The following is a 22725-nucleotide window of genomic DNA, read 5'->3' as shown; positions in this document are numbered from 1 at the left end:
TAACCGCTCCACATTTGCTCAATCAGTCCATGCCCACGATGACACGGACAACTCCCATCGCAATAGGAACTAAATCAATCGGAAACTCAACGCCGAAAATCTCGAGTACACACCCTCGGATCACCTCGGTGGCATACACCGCTCTCTCATCAGCTATGGAAACTCTCATAGGTTGACTCAACGCCTCTCGGCTAATACTGATGTGCTGACTAAAAGCAAAAGATACAAAAGACCAACTCGCACCCGAGTCAAATAACACCAAGGCAGGTACAGAACTCGCAAGAAAAGTACCTACGCATAACATAATATAAACACAATATCTCAAACATCAAAATAAATACATGAAAGAATACATACCTTCCATGACATCGGGCGTTGCGGGGACCTCCTCCACGGTCAACTGGAAGGCTCTCCCTCGTGCCTTCGGTGCCTCGGCCTTCACTGGCCGGCTCTCGATAGCTCTGACAGCAGCAGGAGCAGATCCCTGAGGTGCTCCCTGTGCTGATCCCCGCAGCTGTGGACACTCTACCTTCCGGTGTCCAGTCTGGTTGTAGTGAAAACATACTGCAAACCCTTGGGGAAATCCTTGGCCATATTCCCCTCCTTGCCACATTTGTAGCAAGACCCTGCTCTACACACCCCATCGTGGCTCTTGCCGCACTTGCCACAAGTGCGGCCCCTCTGACTCCCAGATCTTGAATCAGCGGGCTTGGCCCGCTTGGCTGCTGGCTGAGACTGCGCTGGTCGTCGATCTCTCCCCTGAGACTCAGCCTCCTCCCTAGCCTGGGTCTCCAGCTCTATCTCCCTCTTCCGGGCATTTGCCTGAAGCTCAGCAAATTTCCGGTACGTCGAGTTCGCCACGAACTCTCGTATATCCCTCCTCAACACACTTAGATATCGGCTCATACGTGCCTGCTCGTAGGACACGTGCTCTGGGCAGAACATCGCCCACTCATGAAACATCCTCGTAATCAATGTAACAGACTCAGTACCCTGCTTGAGGGTCAGAAACTCCTGGGCCAAACGCTCCCTCTCCACCTGGGGAACGTACTCATCTCGGAACATAGCAGTGAACCTCTCCCGGGTCACTGCAGCAAGCTCATCAGGTGAATAGTGCGCCGTCACAAACTTCCACCAGTCCTTCGCTCCCAAGCGAAGCTGGTTCAGCGCGAACCGGACTCTCAAATGCTTTGGACAAGAGCACGTAAAGAAACACCCCTCGATGTCTGAAATCCACCTCATCGCCGCAATCGGATCCTGCGTCCCATCAAACTCTGGTGGTTTTGTGTTGCTGAACTCCCGAAACAGCAACGCATCACCACCCTGCGGTCTAGCCGCAACTACAGCTGCAGTGGCCGCAGCAACCGCAACCTCAAAAAGAGCAGCGTATCTCTCATCAAATGTCTCTATCAGTATGGTCTTGATAGACCCGAACATCTCTGGTATCTCTGCCTTGATGGCCGCAGCCACCTCCTCATGAATGATCCTATGGATCTCCTCATCACTAGTACCGTTGCTCCCTGGTGTGTGGTGTTTCCCTCTGAAATAGGACAAAAGAATATTAGGGACTCACTCGAGTATACCCACACTTGATGACTACACCATACTTGTTCCTTAGTACTCTAAGGATTCTTACTTGGACTGCGCACTGACCCGATGTATTTAGTAGTACGGGCCCAATACTATCGTCCACACCGCATCAGCATTCATCCCAAGTCCTCCTCCAAGAGTCCCAAATCCCAAGTACTCTACTCTCTTTAATCATATGCTACTCACTAGCAGATCTCTCATAAGCTCCTCGCTGCTATCTAGACACTCTCAAGCATCCCTAGCAGCAAAACTCCTAGACTAAGGCATCACATATCAGGTCACTCTAGTCCAAATAAGAATACCTAGTCTACTCTAGCATGCATAATATAACTCATCATATAACATAACATAATATATCTCATAACACTTATTGCAAGGGTATTTTGGGAAATCATCGTTTGGGCGCTGGCTGATCGTACACACGGCTCTGCTCTGTTTGTCTCAAAACTCTTTTTACTCTTTTAAAATTGTTTTGTTATCAAAAAAATTCTCAAATCCTCAGTTTGAGTTCAGATACGCCCAAAGATGCATCCGAATCCCTCAAACCAAGACTCTAATACCAACTTGTAACACCGTAAAAATTAAAACAATTTTTCACATTTTCAAACACATTCTTCATTCACAATTATTAATAAAATCTCATTGTATCATATCTCTGTTCCACAAAACATTTCCCAAGATCGAAATACATAAAACTCCATGTGTGTGTACGAATCATGTCGGCGCCTTCCCGCTCTCCTCACTAGTACCTGAAACACATAACACAAAACACTGTAAGCACGAAGCTTAGTGAGTTCCCCAAAATACCACTCTAACACATATTAGCCACTCAAGGCTATAACTCTGATGTCCCTTGGGTCAGTGTGTCTCAGTAGGACCCTCCAGTCCTAACTCTCTGTGGGCCCTCTAGCCCTAACTCTATGGACCCACTAGTCCTATCTCTAGAAATTCTGAATCATGCATATCACATATCACAATAACACATAAATAGCATACAAATACACTGGCACATAACTCAACAATACACTAACACATAACTCTGTTACCACTCTAGGTAAAGTATAGTGAGAAGACTCACCTCAGATGTCTTGGTAAATCTCTGACTCGGTAGAAATATGGTCTAGCCTCCGCCTAATCACATAAAGTAAATACTCTCATAAATATAACTGTCGATACTAGACTCAACCCTCTCTTGGCACCCTCAGAAGGGTAAAAGACCATTTTACCCCTCTCTTTGACACAAAGACCCCACTGTTGACCAAACCCTCAAAGTCAACAAAGTCAACGGTCAAACTTTGACCCGACTCGCCGAGTACATTTGGGCGACTCGACGAGTCTACACGTGTCCACTATCCCTCTAGTCTCGCATGACACATCGAGTCTGTAACATCCCAAAAATACAGGCCAAATTTTTCATTTTTAATTACGTCATTTTAAAACCAACAGTGTAATAAAACATCTGTAATATTATGTCATGTCAAACCAAAGTAGAAATAATCAACCATGTTATCATAAAACAATATCAGAGTGTAATCCCAAAGATCTCGTGTGCGGAAAACCATAGTGTGATGCGCTGCGATCAAACCGACTCCTTTCCTTTAAACACGAAGTACCTGAAACCAAAACTGAAAACCGTAAGCACAAAGCTTAGTGAGTTCCCCCATCATACCACATACCATACAATCACATATCATACATACTGTCAGGCAATTCTGGGGTGCCCGACCTACCCGGTACGGCCATTCTGGGGTGCCGACCTACCCGTGTCAAGCCGTTCTGGAGTGCTGACTACCCATGTCAAGCCATTCTGGGGTGCTGACTACCCATCGGTCCTAACAACCGATCCTCGGGGACTATTTCACCCCCTACTGCTACTATCACATATATCATAACATAACATATTATCAGACATATCTGGGGTGTCCGATCTACCCTTCGGTCCTAACGACCAAACTTGGGGACTATTCCCCTCCTACTACCACTATCACATATAACATATCATGCCAACATATAAACATATCATCACATACTGTCAGACATATTTGGGGTGTCTGACCTACCCTTCGGTCCTAACAACCGAACTCTACTACTATCACATATACATATCATGCCAACATATAATATATCAGGTAGTAACAAACTTAGATGATATCACAAAGACAATCATCTAACATACAACTCCTACTGGTGGGCCGACATTGAGGCCGTAGACCCACCGCTACTGGAAGGTAACTCACCTCGCACTGCTGAAGTCCCGTAGACTTAACCCCACACTGCTGAAGTCTCGCAGGCTCAACCCCAGCTGCTGGATTATAGATTCCCGAACTGTCAACACACCAAAACAAACACCCAATTAATAATTGGGTCCCAACTCATAACCATAATACGTACTTGGATAATTACTACATTACCCCAAGCTTGGCTTATTTAAGCCCAAGGCCCAATCCATAGGCCCAAAGTCCAACTAGGAATCAAGGCCCAACATATGGCCCAATTTTCCAAATTGGGCCTAAGCCTATACATGGTCTCATTCTAAGGCCCATCATCATATAATCATTAAGGCCCAAACTATGGCCCAATTTTCCAAATTGGGCCCAAGCCCCTTACATGGGCCTTACCCTAGGCCCATTAACTTATTCTAGTCTAATTGCTTGACTTTGGATGGCCCATTAATAACCCGATCATCAAGGCCCAATAACAAACCCAAATAAAATTAGAGTTTCACATAAAATGATGATTAGGGTTAAGTTTCCTACTTAACCCATTAAGGACTTAATCCATTAAGGACTTAACCCATTAAGTCCAATATTGCTTAGATTAATTTCCGCCAATGATTATTATTTAATATTCCAAGTTATTAAATAATTCTTGTGTGTGTGACCCGATTAATTCTTAAGGTTAGGGTTTCATTGGCATTAGGGTTTTCCAAACCCTAATTAGGGTTTCCAACTCAAATATTAGCCCATTTATTAATTTGTTGGGCTTTTAGATCGGTTAGGGCTTTATTGGGCCTATTAAGCCCATTAGGGTTTTGTTGAGTCCATTAAGCTTCATTGGGCCCATTAGGGTTTTAGGCATTCCCAATCGAGTCAATCCACAAGTCAAGTACACCGCCACCCGACACGGCGGCCGGTGGCGGCAGCCACCACCTCACGATGGTGGTTTCGAATTTCTTTCCATTATTCAACTTGTTACAGTTTACAACGCAAAATATCAAATAAACACACACACCTACTAACACACACACACGAACACGGTGGTGTATGGTGGCAGCCACCACCTCACGGTGGTGGCAGTGGCCTTTTCTCAGTTTTTTTCAAGCAAGCATAACATACAAGACACCCACTTAACAGAAATACATTCCTTTGCTCGAGAAACGGACCCAAATCTTCCACCTACGGTGGGCAGTGACAGCAGCAGCCACCATGGCCGGCTGCCATGGTGGTTCTTCACAACTTCACTCGACAGAGAGCCGATACGCATGCAAATCCACATCGAAATCACTAAGAAGCATGAGTGTCTCCGACGGCTTATGACCCACGCACAATGACCCAAGTCCAACTCTGATTCGGCGACTCGCCGGCTGCCCATGATGTCTCCGGCAGCAACGTAGCATTCGATGGCGGAGTAGCGGCTTGGCTACCTGGTCCGATCGGAAAACGAACGAGAAGAATAAGGAGATGGTAATAGAGGCACGACGTATCACATCGACAATCAACCCTCTGGGGGACGTGCTCTCGTTCCGACGAGGGAAGAATGGAATCCGGCGACTGGCTTCAACGGTGGATGGAAGATCTCCCATGGCGGCAGTTGAAGGTAAGGAGTAAGGTGGCGGCTGGGAGGGTTACGCTTCTAGGGTTAGGGAGCATGGAGAAGGTAACGGGTTTAATACCCGTGTCCCATACAAAATTCATGAGGATTGCCACTTCTCACCCCTCCCATCTCTAATATTTCATTTGTAGTCCAATAATTACATTCCAGCCCCTTGACTCTAAAATCTTTACAAGACTAATCTAAAATTTACCTTATCAACCCAATCCATGGAAATCCCTTACAAATTAAGTCCATAAACTATCAAATAGCCCCCAATATCTTAATTATAACATATTCCTCCCCTTCACCTCCTTTCTTTTTAAAATAATTCCCAATAATTACCACGGAGCCCCTGTCTTCATAAATATTTATAAAATGAGTCCCTAACTCACGCTTTTAACCCCCAACAAATAAAAAGACAAAATTGCAAGTTTGGTCCATGTGGTATGTCAAAAATTGGATGTTTGGTCCAAAAAGTTTTGGGGTTGTACTTGTGGTCCAAAAGCTTTGATTTGTTGTGGAATTGGTCCAAAGGCTTAACAGCCGTCTACCCCCTCCGTCTGTGTGAGGGTATTTTTGTCAATTCACGCTCATTCCTTTGATATCTTATTAAATTAAACCTCATCATCCTAATTAATTGATACCTGCCGCCAAATCCTCTGTGCATTTCGTCGATCGACTCTCCTGTCACTTTCATCTTCATTCGTTACCCAGAAGCCCTAACCTCCAAGTTGAGTTTTTTTATTGTGATCGGTGTTATTTCAGTGTATGAACATACCAATGTGGAATGTAAGGCTCTTAGACAAACCGTTCAACGCAAAGGTGGCTTATGGTAAGGATTTTGTAATTTCTCTGTACATTACATGTTTTGTATGTGAAATCATGCTTCTGAACTTATTTTTGTTGTTGGTTTGAAGATGGCCACCCAACATTATTTACCATCAAGCTATACCATGGAGGTGAGTTCACCAAGTTTCCTGATGTTCAATACATTGACGGAAGTGTGAACTATGTTGACATGGTGGATATAGACACGTTTTCAGTTCATGAGTTGGATGCTATCATGAAAGGGTTCAGGTATGGTGTTCCTCCTATGATTTACTATCACTTCCTTGTGCCTGGTGGAGACTTCCACTTTGGTCTTAAACCCTTAGGCAATGATGATGATTTACGAACTTTTGCCCAATATGTGTGTGATCACAAAATCATGAGGGTATATACTGAACATGGTGAGACAAAGTTACTTACCTACTTTATGAATCCTAAACTTGTTAAGAAGGTAACTATTTTACAAATGGATGAAATAGATGAAAATGATGACAATGAAAACCACACAGCTGAGGTACAAGAATTTCCAAGCCCACCTAGATCATCCCCTGTTGAGGTTGAGGTACAACCATTACATGTCGAGGTTCATGATAGACAAAAAGAGCTTATTGCCAATGACTTTATGGAGGCAACTACAGAATTTGATGTTGGTTTGTATCAAAAGATGTTACAATCAAATGCAGATGTTCATGAACATGTACAAGTAGAAGTGGAAGAACATGTTCAAGATGAAGTAGAAGAACATGCACAAGTAGAAGTAGAAAAAAATGTACAAGATGAAGTGGAACTGGATCATGGACATGAGGCTGCCATGGAAGACAACTTGGATAATTACATGGATAATTACATAGACAACAACATGGATGATTACATGGAGACTGAAATGGAGCATGACAATGGGAGCAAATCTGATGGAGAAGATGGGAGCATATCTGATAGGGGAGAGGGTAGTCACTATGATGAGGAAAATGACAGTGAGGATAGTGAGGATAGTGATTGGGTGGATGATGAGAATATCATTCCTGAAGTTGAAGTGGATATGAGGGATTTCCACATGAGCATTGACACTGAAGCATAGTTTTTTGAGAAAAGACTAAGGAATAGCATGGAGAAAGATAGAAATCAGGAGCATGAAGATATGGAGTTGGATGTTATTGACAATGATGAATGGGATTCAACAGATGATGATTCTGAGATGGGCAAGAAGAGAAGACAAGTTATTAAAGAATTAGGTAAGGAAAAAAGGTGTTCTTTAGGAGAAGTTCATAAACCAACATTTCGTATAGGACAAAAATATAAAAGTAAAAAAGAGTTGAAAGACAAAATTGCCCATCATGCCTTGGAAACCAGGAAGAATCTTTTTATTAAGAAAAATGATAAACTTAGGTTGCGGGCCACATGCAAAGGAAAAGTAGTATTCAATGAGGGGCAAGTGGATGGACCTACCACTGGGAAGAAAAGTAAAGGCAAAAGTAAAAAGACAAAGACAAGTACTGAACTGTCTTGTCAGTGGGTTTTACAAGCATCTAGGAAAAGTTAGGAAGAAAGTTGGTGTGTGAAAACCTACCAACCTGAGCATTCATGTCTCAATACAAGAAAGGTAAGAACGGCCACAACAAACTTCATCTCTAAACAGATTATGGATCTAGTGGAATCTAACCCAACTGTGCCAATCAAAGCTGTACAAGAACTACTTCAGAAAAGATATCAGGTGAGCTTCTCCAAAGACAAGGTATTTAGGGCTATAGCAGATGCCAAAAAACATGTGATGGGAGACTACACAAAACAATATGATGTGCTGAGAGATTACATATTAGAGTTGCAGTCCACAAATCCTGACACAACTGTGAAACTGGAACTGGTTCCAGAACCAAATCTTGTAAATGCAACTTCAAGATGTTTTTAAAGAATTTATATTTGCTTGGGTGGAATGAAAAAGGGGTTCAAAGCATGCTTAAGGGATTTTATTGGTTTAGATGGGGCCTTCATGAAAGGAGCTTACCCAGGGCAGATCTTGACTGCAGTTGGCTTAGATTCTAACAATGGTATATACCCATTGGCATACGCCATTGTTGAGTCTGAGAGCACACAAAGTTGGAAATGGTTTCTAGAGTACCTGGGAGATGATTTGGACCTGTCACAACTTTCAAACTTCACTTTCATAAGTGATAGACAAAAGGTAATAGATTTCCTTGATGTATTTTAGTTTTCTTATTACACTTGTATTATACTAACCACAGTTTAATGACTTTGTAGGGCTTAATTCCAGCCATTGCACAGTTGTTCCCGGTTGCTGAACACAGATTATGTCTTAGACATATCTATGAAAACATGAGGAAGAGATGGAGAACTAATGAGTACAAAGAAAAGTTATGGAACTGTGCCAAAGCCACAACAGTGCAAGAATTCAATCGTTTGATGAAAGAGTTTAGTGAATATGACATAGAAGCTTATGAATGGTTGAAGAAGATCCCACCACAACATTGGGCTAGAAGCCATTTCACAGGTAGACAACTCTCAATTCAGTGCTAAGTTACACAAATTTGTTGTATGCTGTTCTAAATTACAATTATCTTGCAGGTAGACCAATCACAGACATGCTTTTAAATAACCTATGTGAAGTGTTTAACAGTAAACTGATAGAAGGTAGGGATAAACCAATAATCACATGCTTAGAGTACATTCGAGAGTACATGATGAAGAGGATTTGCAATGTGATAAAGGTTCAACAGAAGTGTGCAGGTCCATTGACTCCAACAACAACAAAGATCATGGAAACAAACACAACAAATGCTTCTAACTACATAGCCAGGTGGAATTCCTCAGACAAGTATGAAGTACAAGGACCATGGCAAGATCAACATGTTGTTGACATGGGCCAAAGGGTATGCAGCTGTAGGAAATCAGAATTAACAGGAATTCCTTGTAGGCATGTGATTGCAGTCTTATTTGATAAAGCTGACAATGGTGAGGATGTGGGTGAACTTTACACTTATGTACACAAGGTGCATTGGCTTGAAACCTGGAAAGAGGCTTATTCCTACAAGGTAGAACCAATCAAAGGTCGTATCATGTGGCCTGTTAGTGATTGTCCAATACAGATCAGCCCTCCTCCACATCGTAATTAGCCTGGTAGGCCCAAGAAGAAGAGGCAAAGATCCATGGAGGAAAAATCTCAAAGTCAGAGCCAAACTCAAAGTCAAAGTCAAACAATTGGTGCTAGTGGTATAGATGGTCATGGTCCAGGGGGCAGTGGAAAACTCACAAGGAGGTTCATTACTGTCACTTGTAGCAAGTGTAAAAACAAGGGACATAATGCAAGAACATGTAAGGGGCAATGAGGAAATTGATGTGTTGTCTTGTTGGATTAAGATGATGTAATGTGTTACTTTTGGGAACCATTGTGTTGTTCTTTTGGGTGTCTGTTTAATGGTTTTGATGTTTTTTGGACAACTTTACCCTCCATTTAGAATGATGTTTTTTTTGGTCATGTAACAAGAATTTGGTATGTGCAAACAATGGTTATTAACTTTGGATGTTCTTTTGTTTATGCATCATTGTCCTTTACTTTTTAGCATCTTTATGTTACTATTAGGTTATGTTAAGCATTAACAGTTTGTCCATCACTGCTATGTCTAGTAGAACCAAAATATTTGGATGTTTGAAACAAATAACTTCATTACCCACTAACCATAACAATGCATTCACTTGCATGTCCAAAAGAGTACATTTACAAACATAGCAATTTTCCCAAATCTACCACAAAATAAACCACTAAAACATGGAAGAACTACTTCATCAGAAAAAAAAAACAAACCCAAAAAAAAACCCAGCTACATATCAGGTACAACTTTAGTTTTGATTTTTCTTCCTTTATTTTTCCAATATCATACTTGAACATTTGATTTTCTTCCTTCAATTTTCCAACTTCAGTCTTTAGCTTGTTGATTGATCTCAGCAACCCAGGTATTATTGATTTTGACCGTTCACACATTTGAGGGTCGATCCATCCCACAAACCCACATGTCGAATCCTAGCAAAATATAAGAAGGAATTGAGTGATCAGTGAAAAATCTTCATAACCAACCACATGAATACTAACCTCTTTAGGGCATCCCCAAAAACGTCGACCAGGGTTCTTATCAGTCCAAGCCGTTCGCACTATCGCCATTTGACCACAAAAACACCTCACCATTGTTGATTTTGAGTTTGGAAGACACGATTTTGATTTTAGCAGGAGGAGATATCGATTTAGGGAAAAGATGAAACACATGTTCGATCTATTAATAAGGAGAGTAGCCGTTAGGGGGGTTTAATTTAATAAGATATCAAAGGAATGAGCGTGAATTGACAAAAATACCCTCACACAGACGGAGGGGGTAGACGGCTGTTAAGCCTTTGGACCAATTCCACAACAAATCAAAGCTTTTGGACCACCAGTACAACCCCAAAACTTTTTGGACCAAACATCCAATTTTTGACATACCACAGGGACCAAACTTGCAATTTTGTCAAATAAAAATATGGCAATTAACTCTTCGAACCCAACACCCTGCATATATAATTCTTTATTTTAGGGCTGCCATTCATTCATAAATTTGTTTATGTATTTAATAAATAAACAGGGTCTTACAGAGTCTTTCCCCTGCTCGACGGGTTACACCTGGCATGAATCGCGGGGCCACCCCGACTCAAATCGCCGAGTACATTATGAACTCGGCGAGTTCCGCCTTGAACTCCAGTCCTCTATCTCCCTCTGACTCACCGAGTCATTCCCCCAACTCGGCAAGTTACTCATTGAGTGAACTATGAGAAACCCTAGCCCTACTCGTCGAGTCTGTTCTTGGGACTCGGCGAGTTCATGCCATGCTCAAGCTCAAATGACCTCCTAAGGTCAGATCCGTTCCTCTAACCCATAGATCTGGCCTACTTAAGCAATATAAACACGTAAAGTCTGGATCTTGATGCCCATGCAAAGACCCAATGGCTTTATTTGAAGAAATGGCCTCAATATGTCACCCTAAGCTCATATTACCCAATGTCACCCTATAAAGATCAAGGAGTTAAGGTCTCTGGACCTCTTTGGATCTAGATCCGAAGCCTCAACATAAAAAGGGACCAATTGCACCATCATTCACACTTTAAATGGGCTAGAAACCCTAACTCTCAAGGATTAACACCCAAAATTGAAGAAGGATCGAATATATACCTCAATATGAAGTCCTTAGGCTCTGAAATCCACAGAATAGCACCCTCTTCAGCTCCCTCTTGCCTTGGTCACCTTCTTCTTGCAAAAACACCCACACAAGGATCAAAAATGGCCTCTTCTTCCTCACAAACGCTCTAGATTGCTTAGGGTTTCACTCAGGGGTCTGGTAGCCGCAATTGGTGGCTATAAGCACCTTTAAATAGGTCTCAATCCCAGAGAATTAGGGCTTCATTAAACAGCGCGGACTCGCCGAGTCCACTACTCGACTCTCCGAGTCCGGTCATTGACCCGGATGGAATTCGCGACTCTACTCGGCGAGTCTAAGCATCAACTCGCCGAGTCCCTCCAAAATCTCCAAAATAAAGAATAAATAATGTACCTGGGAATCCGGATGTTACAATCATTTAAGCTATTTATCAGTTAGAACGATTAACTTTGTTAACATGTATGTATCTTTATGTTGTCTTTCTCTTTTATGTTAAGACGATATATTTTTCTCTCCAAGAAAACAATATTCAGTATGTATTTTAAGCTATTAGTTATATATTATGTTAGTTTTTATCGTTTATTTTGTTGTAAATAACATCGATGAAACTTTTTGATAATTGATTTTGATCAAACGAGTTTACAATTATTATTCCAAATTATTGATGATAATGACAAATTAGAATGAATGATTTTCAATATGATATGGCGTTATTGTTGAAAATCAATGATTATTTATGTGTTATAAAAATACATTCATTATGTTCTCGCAAAATTTATATGTGTGTATCAATTTTTTAAATGTTTTCATAGTAAAAAAAATAAGAACTCTATTATATCTTATTACATTAGTTAATTTCTTTTTTCCTATCCGCTCTTCACCGTAAAGTTAAAGTAAAATTAAAGAAAATATTAATATTTTTATAAGAAAATATAAGTGATAAAATTATACTTCACGTGTAACACTCTCCTCTCCATAAACCACACTTAACATGTTTTTATTTTTTAAAGATTGGTCTTAGTATTTAACAATTACCATAGCTTTGAATTTCAAATCACTTTTTTACTTGGACTATTCATTCCCTTCCGATATTTCATAGTTTTAACGACAAAAGTACAATACTAAAGTATGATAATTTTTTTTTTAAAAATATAATAATGATTTTTTTTTTCAAACAATTAGTTTTTAATTAAGTAAAAGTAATAATAGTTTTAAATATAATAAAACTACAAAATAGATTATATTATGTTAAAAGATGATTGTTATTATATAATAACAATAATATTAATATTAATAATAATAAATAAATAAAATACTTAAATAAGTTATTTTGAAATCATTTAAAATTATCTATAATTATTATTAAATTAAAAACTTTATTTTGTTCGATTCAAACAAAATTTATTATATTTATTTTATAGTATTCAAAAAATAATTATAAAATTATTTACAACTTAGTGTAAAAATGATTATTTTAATGATAAATTCCAATAATATTGTTATTATAACATGTAACTATCAATATTTATATTATATTATTGCATACAACTCAAGTGTGTTAAACTCTTATTACATCTCTGGAGTTTTTATTTTAAATATAGTTTTGGTTTCAAATTTGATATAATTAATCATGTTTTTTTTTATTTTCCACTACATTCAAGAGTTTTTATTTATATTTTATTTTATTTAAGTTAAGATTATTAATGTTCAATGCTCTTTTTTTCATTTATTTATACACACTATAGCTAAATTTGTACTATATGAATAAGTTTTGATCAGAATATGTTTGAAAATGTTTGTGGTTCAAATATGAAAAGAGTTGAAAAATAAGTTTTGTCGCATCAATGATTATTTCAATGCGATTTTTTTGTAATAATGTTTCTATATATCAAATGTATGTTGATTTATAAATATTCATTTTAAATGATCTATAAGTATTTAATAAATTTTGTTTGATGTAAACTAAATTTTGTAATGTTTTTATATTGTTGAAAGTTGTAGTATTTTTTCATATCATTTCTTATTTGTTTTATATACAAATCAATATAGGTTTTAGATATAATTGCACAACTTAAAATGATTTATTAAATCATCAGAAATCATATTATTTATTTTTTCATACTACTTTGTTATTTGATATATATATATATATATATATATATATATATATATATATATATATATATATATATATATATAGGGAAGAGTTATATGGAAAATGAATGATTAGGGCAACACATATTTGAACCAATGAAAACATGACAACACATCACTTCCACAATAACTTCCACAATACATTACTTGTAAAAAAAGAAATGAATACGTGTCATTTGATTATTGGTTCCGGTAGATGTTGCCCTAATTATTTGTTTTCCATAGAACTCATTCCTATATATATATATATATATATATATATATATATATATATATATATATATATATATATATATATATATATATATATATATTGGCATATATATATATAATTACACAACATAAAACGGTTTATAAATCATTAACTAATATTAGGAATAACCAATAATATAACTTATTATAGTTAATAAAATTAATAGATCAACCATGTTTTATTTTGCTACTAACATTAGTTTATATATATATATATATATATATATATATATATATATATATATATATATATATATATATATATATATATATATATAAAATCATAATTTGTAAATTTTATTAATTTAATTAAATAATTATATTCATGCCTAGTTTAAAAAATATTTATTGGAAGCCGTGATGGAATAACTTTACTTTTCTAATTATCTTAAATAAAAAAAAGACGTTTAATTACGGGGCAGCTGGATAGCGCGAAGCCGTTTTAGAGTCTCGGGCAGATTGGGCAGTTCCATTCGGGCAGGCAGCTCTGAAAAGCCACTGCACACGCCCAAAAAGTTGCTTCTAATCTCTCCAACACATTCCGCAGTAGAGAGAGAGAGATTTCTGGTGAGAGAAACGTAAAACAGCAGATGAAAAGTTAGCAAAACAAGATATGTAAAGATCGTACTTAAAAAGGGCAAATTTCGAAATTTTCGTGGTGTTCTTTCCCCATTTTTCCCTTTTATGAGATCAGGCTTTCAATTCTGATTATCCTGGTGTTTTTCTTCCCCGAAATGGTGGAAACTTGAGGAAATTTGGAGTCTTGTGGTTAGGGTTTTTGTGGGATTTTGTGCTAACTTGTAATGTTGCCGCTGTGTGTATATTATTTGGATCTGAGGGACGACAGTTGAAGATGACTGAAGCAAAATAACATAATCCCTCAACAACATTGTGTATGAATGTGATGGGGAGCGAAGCTCTGATATTGTTTTTAGCGTGTTCGATCATCGTCCTTCATCCAGCGAAGCTCATTTTTGCGAATATGGAAGGTGAGTTCATGTTATGCTATGCATATTTATTTGTTACAAAATTTCCACTTTTGGAGGGTTTCTAGATTGTGATTTTGACTAATCTGTTTTTCAAATTAGGGATCTTTAGGCTACTAAATTTAGCAATAGAATCAGTTACATAATTTGGTTTAATTCTCATTTCTTACACATGTGATATGTATCTTACTGTTTGATTGTCCATTATACCATCTTGTTGACAGGTGATGCGTTGCATAGCTTAAGGACTAATTTGGATGACCCGAATAGTGTGCTCCAAAGTTGGGATCCGACTCTTGTAAACCCTTGCACTTGGTTTCATGTCACCTGCAACAATGATAATAGCGTCATACGAGTGTAAGTAACTGTACCTTTTATCCAAAGCCATTGAATAACGATTAACAATACATTCAATTACTACATAGATTCATGTAATCTCTTCACACCATGAAATTTTCAGTGATCTAGGAAATGCAGCTCTATCTGGCACATTGGTTCCCCAAATTGGTCTGTTAAAGAATTTGCAGTACCTGTAAGTATCATTCTCTAAAATAACACTTCTACATTTACAATTACACACTTTTGATGATTGTTTCTTGATTATTTTCTACAGGGAGTTATACAGCAATAACATAAGTGGCCCAATTCCAAATGATGTTGGAAATTTAACAAATTTAGTGAGCTTAGATCTTTACCTCAACAGTTTTTCAGGGCCAATTCCTGTCACATTGGGGAAGCTTTCAAAGTTGCGATTCCTGTATGTTGACTTACCTCATCCTTTGACTTGCATTTGACCAAAAAGAAATTAATAATTTTTTTTAATGCTTGTGTAAGGATAGCCGGCTCAACAATAACAGTTTGACCGGTCCAATCCCATTGCAGTTGACTAACATCACATCTTTGCAAGTTCTGTAAGTGTTCTTTGACTTTTTCCATTAAGTAAAAATATTCTTCTGATTTTCTAATTTATCATTTTAGGGATTTATCAAATAATCGTCTGTCAGGATCAGTTCCAGACAATGGATCTTTTTCACTATTTACACCAATCAGGTTTCTTAATAAAATAATCTTATTCTTATTTCATTTTTTTTTCCTTCAAGAATATAACTAATACAAGATTAATGTCAATTGTCAAATCTTAGTTTTGCTAACAACCTGGATCTTTGTGGCCCGGTCACCGGGCACCCCTGCCCGGGGTCACCACCATTCTCACCACCTCCACCTTTTGTGGAGCCACCACCAATTTCTCTACCAGGTGATTAGCTCAAAATATTTCTATAATCTTTTTTTTTTTATATTCAATTGTTTTGAAAGTAAGAATCCATTGTTGTGTATTTTCAGGTGGAAATAGTGCCACCGGAGCTATAGCGGGAGGGGTGGCGGCTGGGGCGGCACTGCTGTTTGCCGCCCCTGCTATTGCATTTGCATGGTGGCGACGTCGAAAGCCTCAAGAATTTTTCTTTGATGTGCCTGGTTAGTCATTAACAAAAAAAGTTTTTTTTTTTTTTTTTTTTTTTTTTTAAAGATATTGAATTAATTGAGTTGAAAACATGAGTGTACAGCTGAAGAAGATCCAGAGGTTCATTTAGGACAACTTAAAAGATTTTCTTTAAGAGAATTACAAGTGGCAACGGATAGTTTCAGCAATAAGAACATATTGGGTAGGGGCGGATTTGGAAAAGTGTACAAAGGGCGATTAGCAGACGGGTCCCTCGTTGCTGTAAAAAGATTGAAAGAGGAGAGGACGCCAGGTGGCGAGCTCCAGTTTCAAACAGAAGTTGAGATGATTAGTATGGCTGTACACCGAAATCTCCTTAGATTAAGGGGCTTTTGTATGACTCCAACTGAAAGATTACTTGTTTACCCCTACATGGCTAATGGAAGTGTCGCATCATGTTTGAGAGGTATTATTATTATTATTATTTATTTATTATTTATCATTCCTTACTTTTTCTTCTATTAAGTCATTCTTTCTGCATCAAGTGAAAAGGGAACACTTGTATATTGGCAGGTTTAGCCCTTACAATTTGTGTGTTTCATACTTTGATCACACATTATGTTTGTGTATTGGTAGGTTTAGTCCCTAGAATTTTTGACTTTCATATATTGGCATATTTGTTCCCTTAACTTTTCTATATTGCCATGTTTGGTCCTACAATTTTTTGGGTTTCATACTTTGATCACACAATCTTTTTGTATATTGGCAGGTTTGGTCCCTAAAATTTTCGGGTTTTAGACATTGACCATAAGACTTTCATATATTTGGCATATTTGATCCTTAAACTTTTGTATATTGCCATGTTTGCTCCTACACTTTATGGTTTTCAGACTTTTGCCACATGACTTTTGTATATAAATTATAACTGATTTATTTATTTGTAGAGCGGCCTCCAAACGAGCCACCCTTGGATTGGGGAACCCGAAAACGGATCGCATTAGGATCGGCCCGTGGACTTTCTTATTTGCATGATCATTGTGACCCGAAGATAATTCATCGCGATGTTAAAGCTGCAAATATTTTATTGGATGAAGAGTTTGAAGCGGTTGTTGGTGATTTTGGTTTAGCTAAATTAATGGATTATAAAGATACACATGTCACGACAGCTGTACGTGGCACAATTGGCCATATTGCCCCTGAGTATTTATCCACGGGCAAATCGTCCGAAAAAACCGATGTTTTTGGATACGGAATCATGCTTTTGGAGTTGATTACAGGTCAAAGGGCGTTTGACCTTGCTCGCCTTGCTAATGATGATGATGTCATGTTACTTGATTGGGTAAGTATTTAGTATTTAGTATTTAGTATTTACTATTCCATTCCGTTGTTGATTGTGATTCCGTTCCCGTTGTGGATTGATTTCAGGTGAAAGGGCTGTTGAAAGAGAGGAAAGTGGAAATGCTTGTGGATCCGGATTTGGAATCGAATTATGTGGATTCGGAAGTGGAGCAACTGATACAGGTGGCATTGCTGTGTACACAAGGGTCTCCAATGGAGAGGCCTAAGATGTCTGATGTGGTGAGAATGCTGGAAGGTGATGGATTGGCTGAAAGATGGGATGAATGGCAGAAAGTGGAAGTTTTAAGACAGGAAATGGATTTAGCACCACATCCTAATTCCGATTGGATTCTTGATTCCACTGAGAATTTGCATGCTGTTGAATTATCGGGTCCAAGATGAGGCGATTTCAAAGTTAGGGTTATATTATGATTATGGTGGTTAATTTTGTGCATATTTTGAGGTTGTAATTGAATTGTGGGGATTAGTATAATTTAATGGGATTATATCATAGACTGATGTAATTTTGACGATAAGGTTTTAACTAAAAATGGTGGTTCCTTTTGGAATGAATGTGTTTCTTTCATTGGACATGACGAATGTGTTTCTAACGTCTTCAGACATGTGGTTAATACTAATAGTGTTAATTAACACACTTATTGAAATGATGAAATATGTCTAAAACGACAACATTATGTCAAATAATAATTGGGATGAAATTAGTTAATGCTTATTGATTATTAACTAATTATGTAATATTTGAAATTAAAAGGCGATTAAGGCATAATTAAGACATGATATTGTTAAAATGGAAGTTCACAATGTAATAATAAATGTATGTCATTTCAACCCCAATATTTTTATTCAAAGTTTATGTTTTATTATTTTACCACAAAGTTAAAGTTATATTTTTGACATTTTTTTGAAGTTTGATAAATATGTATATATATATTTCAAAGTTAAAAGCCTAAAACTAAATTGTTTCAAAGTTGAGAAATATATTTCGGTTCCAATTTTATGCTGAACCGAACTAGAAATATAAATTTCTAAGGTATTGAACATGAAACAAAAAGACAAAGTTAAAGAATTTTAAAACCAAAACTCAAAGGGACGTATTTAGGAGCTTTTAGTTTTTAAAAAGAATATCATGTATTAGAGAAAAAAAAACTCTTTAAAAGTATGGGCATAATATTTATTTTAGAACAAAAAGCTAATAACTCAAAAACTATTTAGAATAATTTTTGGGAATTTAATACGTTTTTCAGTTTATAACTTTTACTATTTTTATGTAATTTTAAAAATGATTATAACTATTTACAACAAACAATTTTTACACAAACTTTCGGCTAAAACCTAAAAAACTACATATATATTCTAAACCAGGTTAGTTGAATCCCATGTGGTCCGATCTGAATCCTACGTTTCGATTTTATCGGTTGAAACCAAGATTTATAGACATCAAAAATTCAAAGGCGAAAAATATAAGATCAGATAAATACGGCGGTCTGATTGGCGATACGACCGCCACACTTACAAAACCCTACTCTTTTCTCTTTCTTTAACGACAAACATTATTACTTCTCTTCTCTACTATCAGCAGCTATCCACTCCTATTGCCAAATCACAATAAAACTTTTCAGAGCAGAAGCTGCTGCTTTTCAGGGTCTCATTTTTATCACTCAACAATCAATCAGCTGTACTCCTTCTTTCTTACACATCTTTTCCCAGTTTTTTTTTATGTTTATGTTTAGCTTTTCTGGGTTTATGTTGCATCGATTTGGGATGTTCATTATTATCTGGATTATTGACATGTGTGTGTAGATATGGATCGGTATCAGAGGGTAGAGAAGCCAAGGACTGATGCGCCGATTAATGAGAATGAGATTCGTATAACCACTCAGGGGAGGATGCGGAACTACATTACTTATGCCATCACTCTCGTCCAGGTCTTTATTTTCGCATCCTTTTCTTTTCTTTTTTTGTTCTTGTTCTTAATTTTGGGATGAATCTCTCATGTTATTGGAATGGGGCCTTCTTTCGTTATAATTTTTGCAATCGATAAATTGGGTTTGTTCCTGGTGGATTTCGTTTTTGAGATGCATACCATGTGTTTGATGTTTTGTCTCAGTGGGCCTGCTTCTCGATTTAAACTATCTCCATATAGAAAGTAATAGTTTAAACATAAATAAGCATAAAGTATGTCTCTTTTTCAACGCGATTAGCCCTTTCATCTGTCGATATGTCTGGAGTTTTTGTTTTACGATGAACTTGATATGATCTTACAGGAGAAAGGAGCTGATGAGATTTCTCTCAAGGCAATGGGCAGAGCTATTAACAAAACTGTTATGATAGCTGAATTAATTAAGGTAAAATTAGTTAGTGATTCATATAAAATTTTTTATTCTTTCCATACCTATATATCGTCTTTATTATTTTTTTTTCTGATTAAAAAAACTTGTTGTTTCAGAGAAGGATTGCTGGTCTCCATCAAATTACATCTATTGGTTCTGCCGATATAACAGATATGTGGGAACCACTAGAAGAAGGCCTCCTCCTGTAAGAACATTTTTTTTAAAATTTTTTTTCTTGATGTTATAATGACGTGGAAATAACTTTTTTTTTTCTTGAACTTAGTCTTGAAACTACCCGCCACGTGTCAGTGATTACGATTACCTTGTCAAGAAAAGAGCTTGACACATCATCCATCGGGTAAACTTCCCTAGACTTTCTTCTCATTTTATTTCTTTTAATAGTGATGAAAAATAATGCCATAATCAGTTAATAGGATTTTTTTTCCCATATAGATAGAGTGGCTGAATGGGTAAATAATGTTTGTCCGGATAACATAAAAGTTGTTTTTTTTAATAAGTGAATCATCGAGGTTAAATGACTATTTTACCCTTACGCTCCAACGAACATTTATCTAGAAAAAGACTACATGGAAAAAAGAAACAAGGCCTTGCATGAATTTTGGTCAACAAGGTGGTTTTTTGAAATTCCATTTTTGCCCTAACTGCAGGTATCAACAACCTATTCCAGCTGATCTAGTGAAACCATTAGTAGAATACGATCATGAAGGAGGTAAACTTTTTATTTTCATAACATATTTCATTTTGTTAAGTAAAATTTTCTACTAGAAAATTCATAAACTTTTGCATATTTAATTATTTATCATAATGCGTTAGATGGCTCACCTAACATGCGTGGAAGAGGCCGTGGTCGTGGAAGGGGTAGAGGTAGAGGTAAATAATCATATCTATAATTTTTATTTTATTTTTCTTAAAAATTTACACATTTTCTGTTCCCACATATTTTATAGAATTGTACTTTTTTGTAGGAAATTATAACAATGGAGGGATCGAGTACAATGGAGATGGTGGGTGGGAAGATGGGCAAGGATATGGTGGTGGATGGGATGACGGGCGTGGTTTTGGTGGAAGAGGGCGGGGACGAGGAAGAGGTCGTGGCGGTTACCGTGGACGTGGTGGTGGTGGTGGTGGTTATCGTGGCGGTGCTCCACCACAAGAATTCGGTGGTTATAATGATTATGGTGGATCCGGGCAAATGCCTCCTCCCGGACGTGGTAACTTCTCAAAACCATCTTTCTAGGATTTATATGTCAGCTACCTAGTGGGCCACTGTATACCTGGTTTTTAATGATGTCTATTTGGTTTGAACGAGACCAAATGACCATTTTACCCTTACATTCCCAAAACAAATTTCAAGATATTAAGTGTTTAACCCATTAAGACATGAATATATGTTTTTTGCAGGGCGTGGGCGTGGTCTTTGGCGGGGAAGAGGTGGTGGCCGGGGACGTGGCGGTGGTGGTCGGGATTTCAGATCAGACGCACCACCCGTCCAAGCTGTAGCTTGAGCCCTGAATTTGTGATGTGTGTGTTTCTTGGGTGAAATATGGTGGATGCCTGCTCTGATAATTATTATGACAAAAAAAGAAAAAAAAGAAATTTGGAGCATATAATTGATTAAAGCTGCTGTTGTGATGACGTGGCGGGGGGTATTTTTGTAGTTTTAGAATTAAGTAAGTAGGTAGCAATTTGGTTATTACAGAAACTTGTACACCATTTTTCATAGGAAATAATAGAGCAGTACATTCTTTATTCAAGGTATATCTCATTTAACTGCATATTCTCAAATTTGGCTCCTAAATCAATTATGATAGCAGTCCGTGCACATCACCCCGGGTTATTGTGGTCGGTTGTGATTGTTGAGTCTCGTGCTCTGGAGGACGATGGAGAACGATGAAGGGGAAAAGAGGAAAAGAACAATTTTTTCTTTTAAACTTTTATTTTTTACCTATAAGTAACATATTTTTACACTTATTTTTTACACCATTCTTTTCTTTCTCTATACACAATACACAAACAACAATTTCATATCAATCAAAATGGATCCCAAACAAAACACTCGTCAAAACTTTAGAAATCTCAAACCCGATAACGTTTTTGCGTTAGACACAATCCCTCGTCAATTCCCGACCATGGAATCACCTCAAAGTGGTTTTGTCAATTTGCTTCAAATCGGTTTCTCTATCCAACAAACAACATTTTTCCAACAACAATATCAAGCTTTCCCGGGCCTTCCAACAGCTTCAACTATATCAAGTTTTCCAAGAATTCCAACAACTCCAACAACAACAATTCCAACCACAACAATCACAATCTCTTCATTCGCCGCATTTTATTTCGGAAACTCAACCTTCACCACCACCTCAACCTAAAAAGAAAAAAGGAAAAAAAACGGCTCGAACCAACACCACCTAAGAAAGGGTTCCATGGACAAAAGACGATGAAGAAAAGCTAGCAGAGGCATGGATTTCGGCTTCCCAAGACCCAATCGAAGGCGATAGTCAAACGTTCGGTTGTTTTTGGGAGAAGGTTTGTGCGGTGTTTTACGAGTTAACGGGAAGTGAAAGTCAAAATCCCGATCAAATTAGCTCCAAGTGGCGTGATATTCGACTCAAATGCTCCGAATTTGGAGGAATTTACAACAACCTCCTAAACATACGAAAAAACGGGTCAAATGATTTGATGTCTTCAAGGCGGCTTTGGACCAATTTGAAAAAATAACGTCAACCTGCAAAGCTTTTCCGTATGTGAAACCTTGGCTA

At 37.5% G+C, this 22725-nt stretch overlaps 2 protein-coding genes across 3 annotated transcripts; both read left to right on the top strand.

Moving 5' to 3' along the window:
- Positions 1–14324: 14324 nt before the first annotated feature.
- On the top strand, positions 14325–18167 carry LOC111882876 (somatic embryogenesis receptor kinase 1). The gene is made up of 11 exons (XM_023879245.3): positions 14325–14821; positions 15043–15175; positions 15279–15350; positions 15432–15575; positions 15658–15729; positions 15797–15868; positions 15961–16073; positions 16160–16291; positions 16381–16722; positions 17201–17595; positions 17682–18167. Exons 1-11 carry the CDS (start codon positions 14728–14730, stop codon positions 17994–17996), a joined length of 1884 nt encoding a protein of 627 aa, XP_023735013.1. The 5' UTR covers positions 14325–14727; the 3' UTR covers positions 17997–18167.
- An 892-nt stretch (positions 18168–19059) lies between these two features.
- On the top strand, positions 19060–21720 carry LOC111882878 (uncharacterized). Of its 2 annotated transcripts, none has more exons than XM_023879246.3 (9): positions 19060–19290; positions 19416–19540; positions 19880–19960; positions 20062–20150; positions 20229–20303; positions 20614–20675; positions 20780–20836; positions 20914–21177; positions 21368–21720. In XM_023879246.3, the coding sequence occupies exons 2-9, from the start codon at positions 19418–19420 to the stop codon at positions 21469–21471; spliced, it is 855 nt and encodes a 284-aa protein (XP_023735014.1). In that variant the 5' UTR covers positions 19060–19290; positions 19416–19417; the 3' UTR covers positions 21472–21720. The 2 variants fall into 2 exon arrangements, with proteins under 2 accessions (XP_023735014.1, XP_023735015.1); XM_023879247.3 differs by having other exon boundaries at positions 19065–19290; positions 20932–21177.
- The last annotated feature ends 1005 nt before the right edge of the window (positions 21721–22725 follow it).

The sequence above is a fragment of the Lactuca sativa genome, chromosome 6 (genome assembly GCF_002870075.4).
Source record: "Lactuca sativa cultivar Salinas chromosome 6, Lsat_Salinas_v11, whole genome shotgun sequence".
NCBI lineage: Eukaryota > Viridiplantae > Streptophyta > Magnoliopsida > Asterales > Asteraceae > Lactuca > Lactuca sativa.
The sequence above is the reverse complement of the archived record's forward strand: the minus strand, read 5'-3'. Positions and strand labels throughout refer to the sequence as shown.

Excerpts from the sequence above, each read along its gene's own strand:
- LOC111882876 (XM_023879245.3), top strand. The coding sequence starts at position 14,728 with ATGAATGTGATGGGGAGCGAAGCTCTGATATTGTTTTTAGCGTGTTCG. Across the intron at positions 15,730-15,796 it reads ATCACATCTTTGCAAGTTCT|GGATTTATCAAATAATCGTC; the intron begins GTAAGTGTTCTT and ends TTATCATTTTAG. Across the intron at positions 16,292-16,380 it reads ATTTTTCTTTGATGTGCCTG|CTGAAGAAGATCCAGAGGTT; the intron begins GTTAGTCATTAA and ends ATGAGTGTACAG.
- LOC111882878 (XM_023879246.3), top strand. The coding sequence starts at position 19,418 with ATGGATCGGTATCAGAGGGTAGAGAAGCCAAGGACTGATGCGCCGATT. Across the intron at positions 19,541-19,879 it reads ATGCCATCACTCTCGTCCAG|GAGAAAGGAGCTGATGAGAT; the intron begins GTCTTTATTTTC and ends ATGATCTTACAG. Across the intron at positions 21,178-21,367 it reads AATGCCTCCTCCCGGACGTG|GGCGTGGGCGTGGTCTTTGG; the intron begins GTAACTTCTCAA and ends TGTTTTTTGCAG.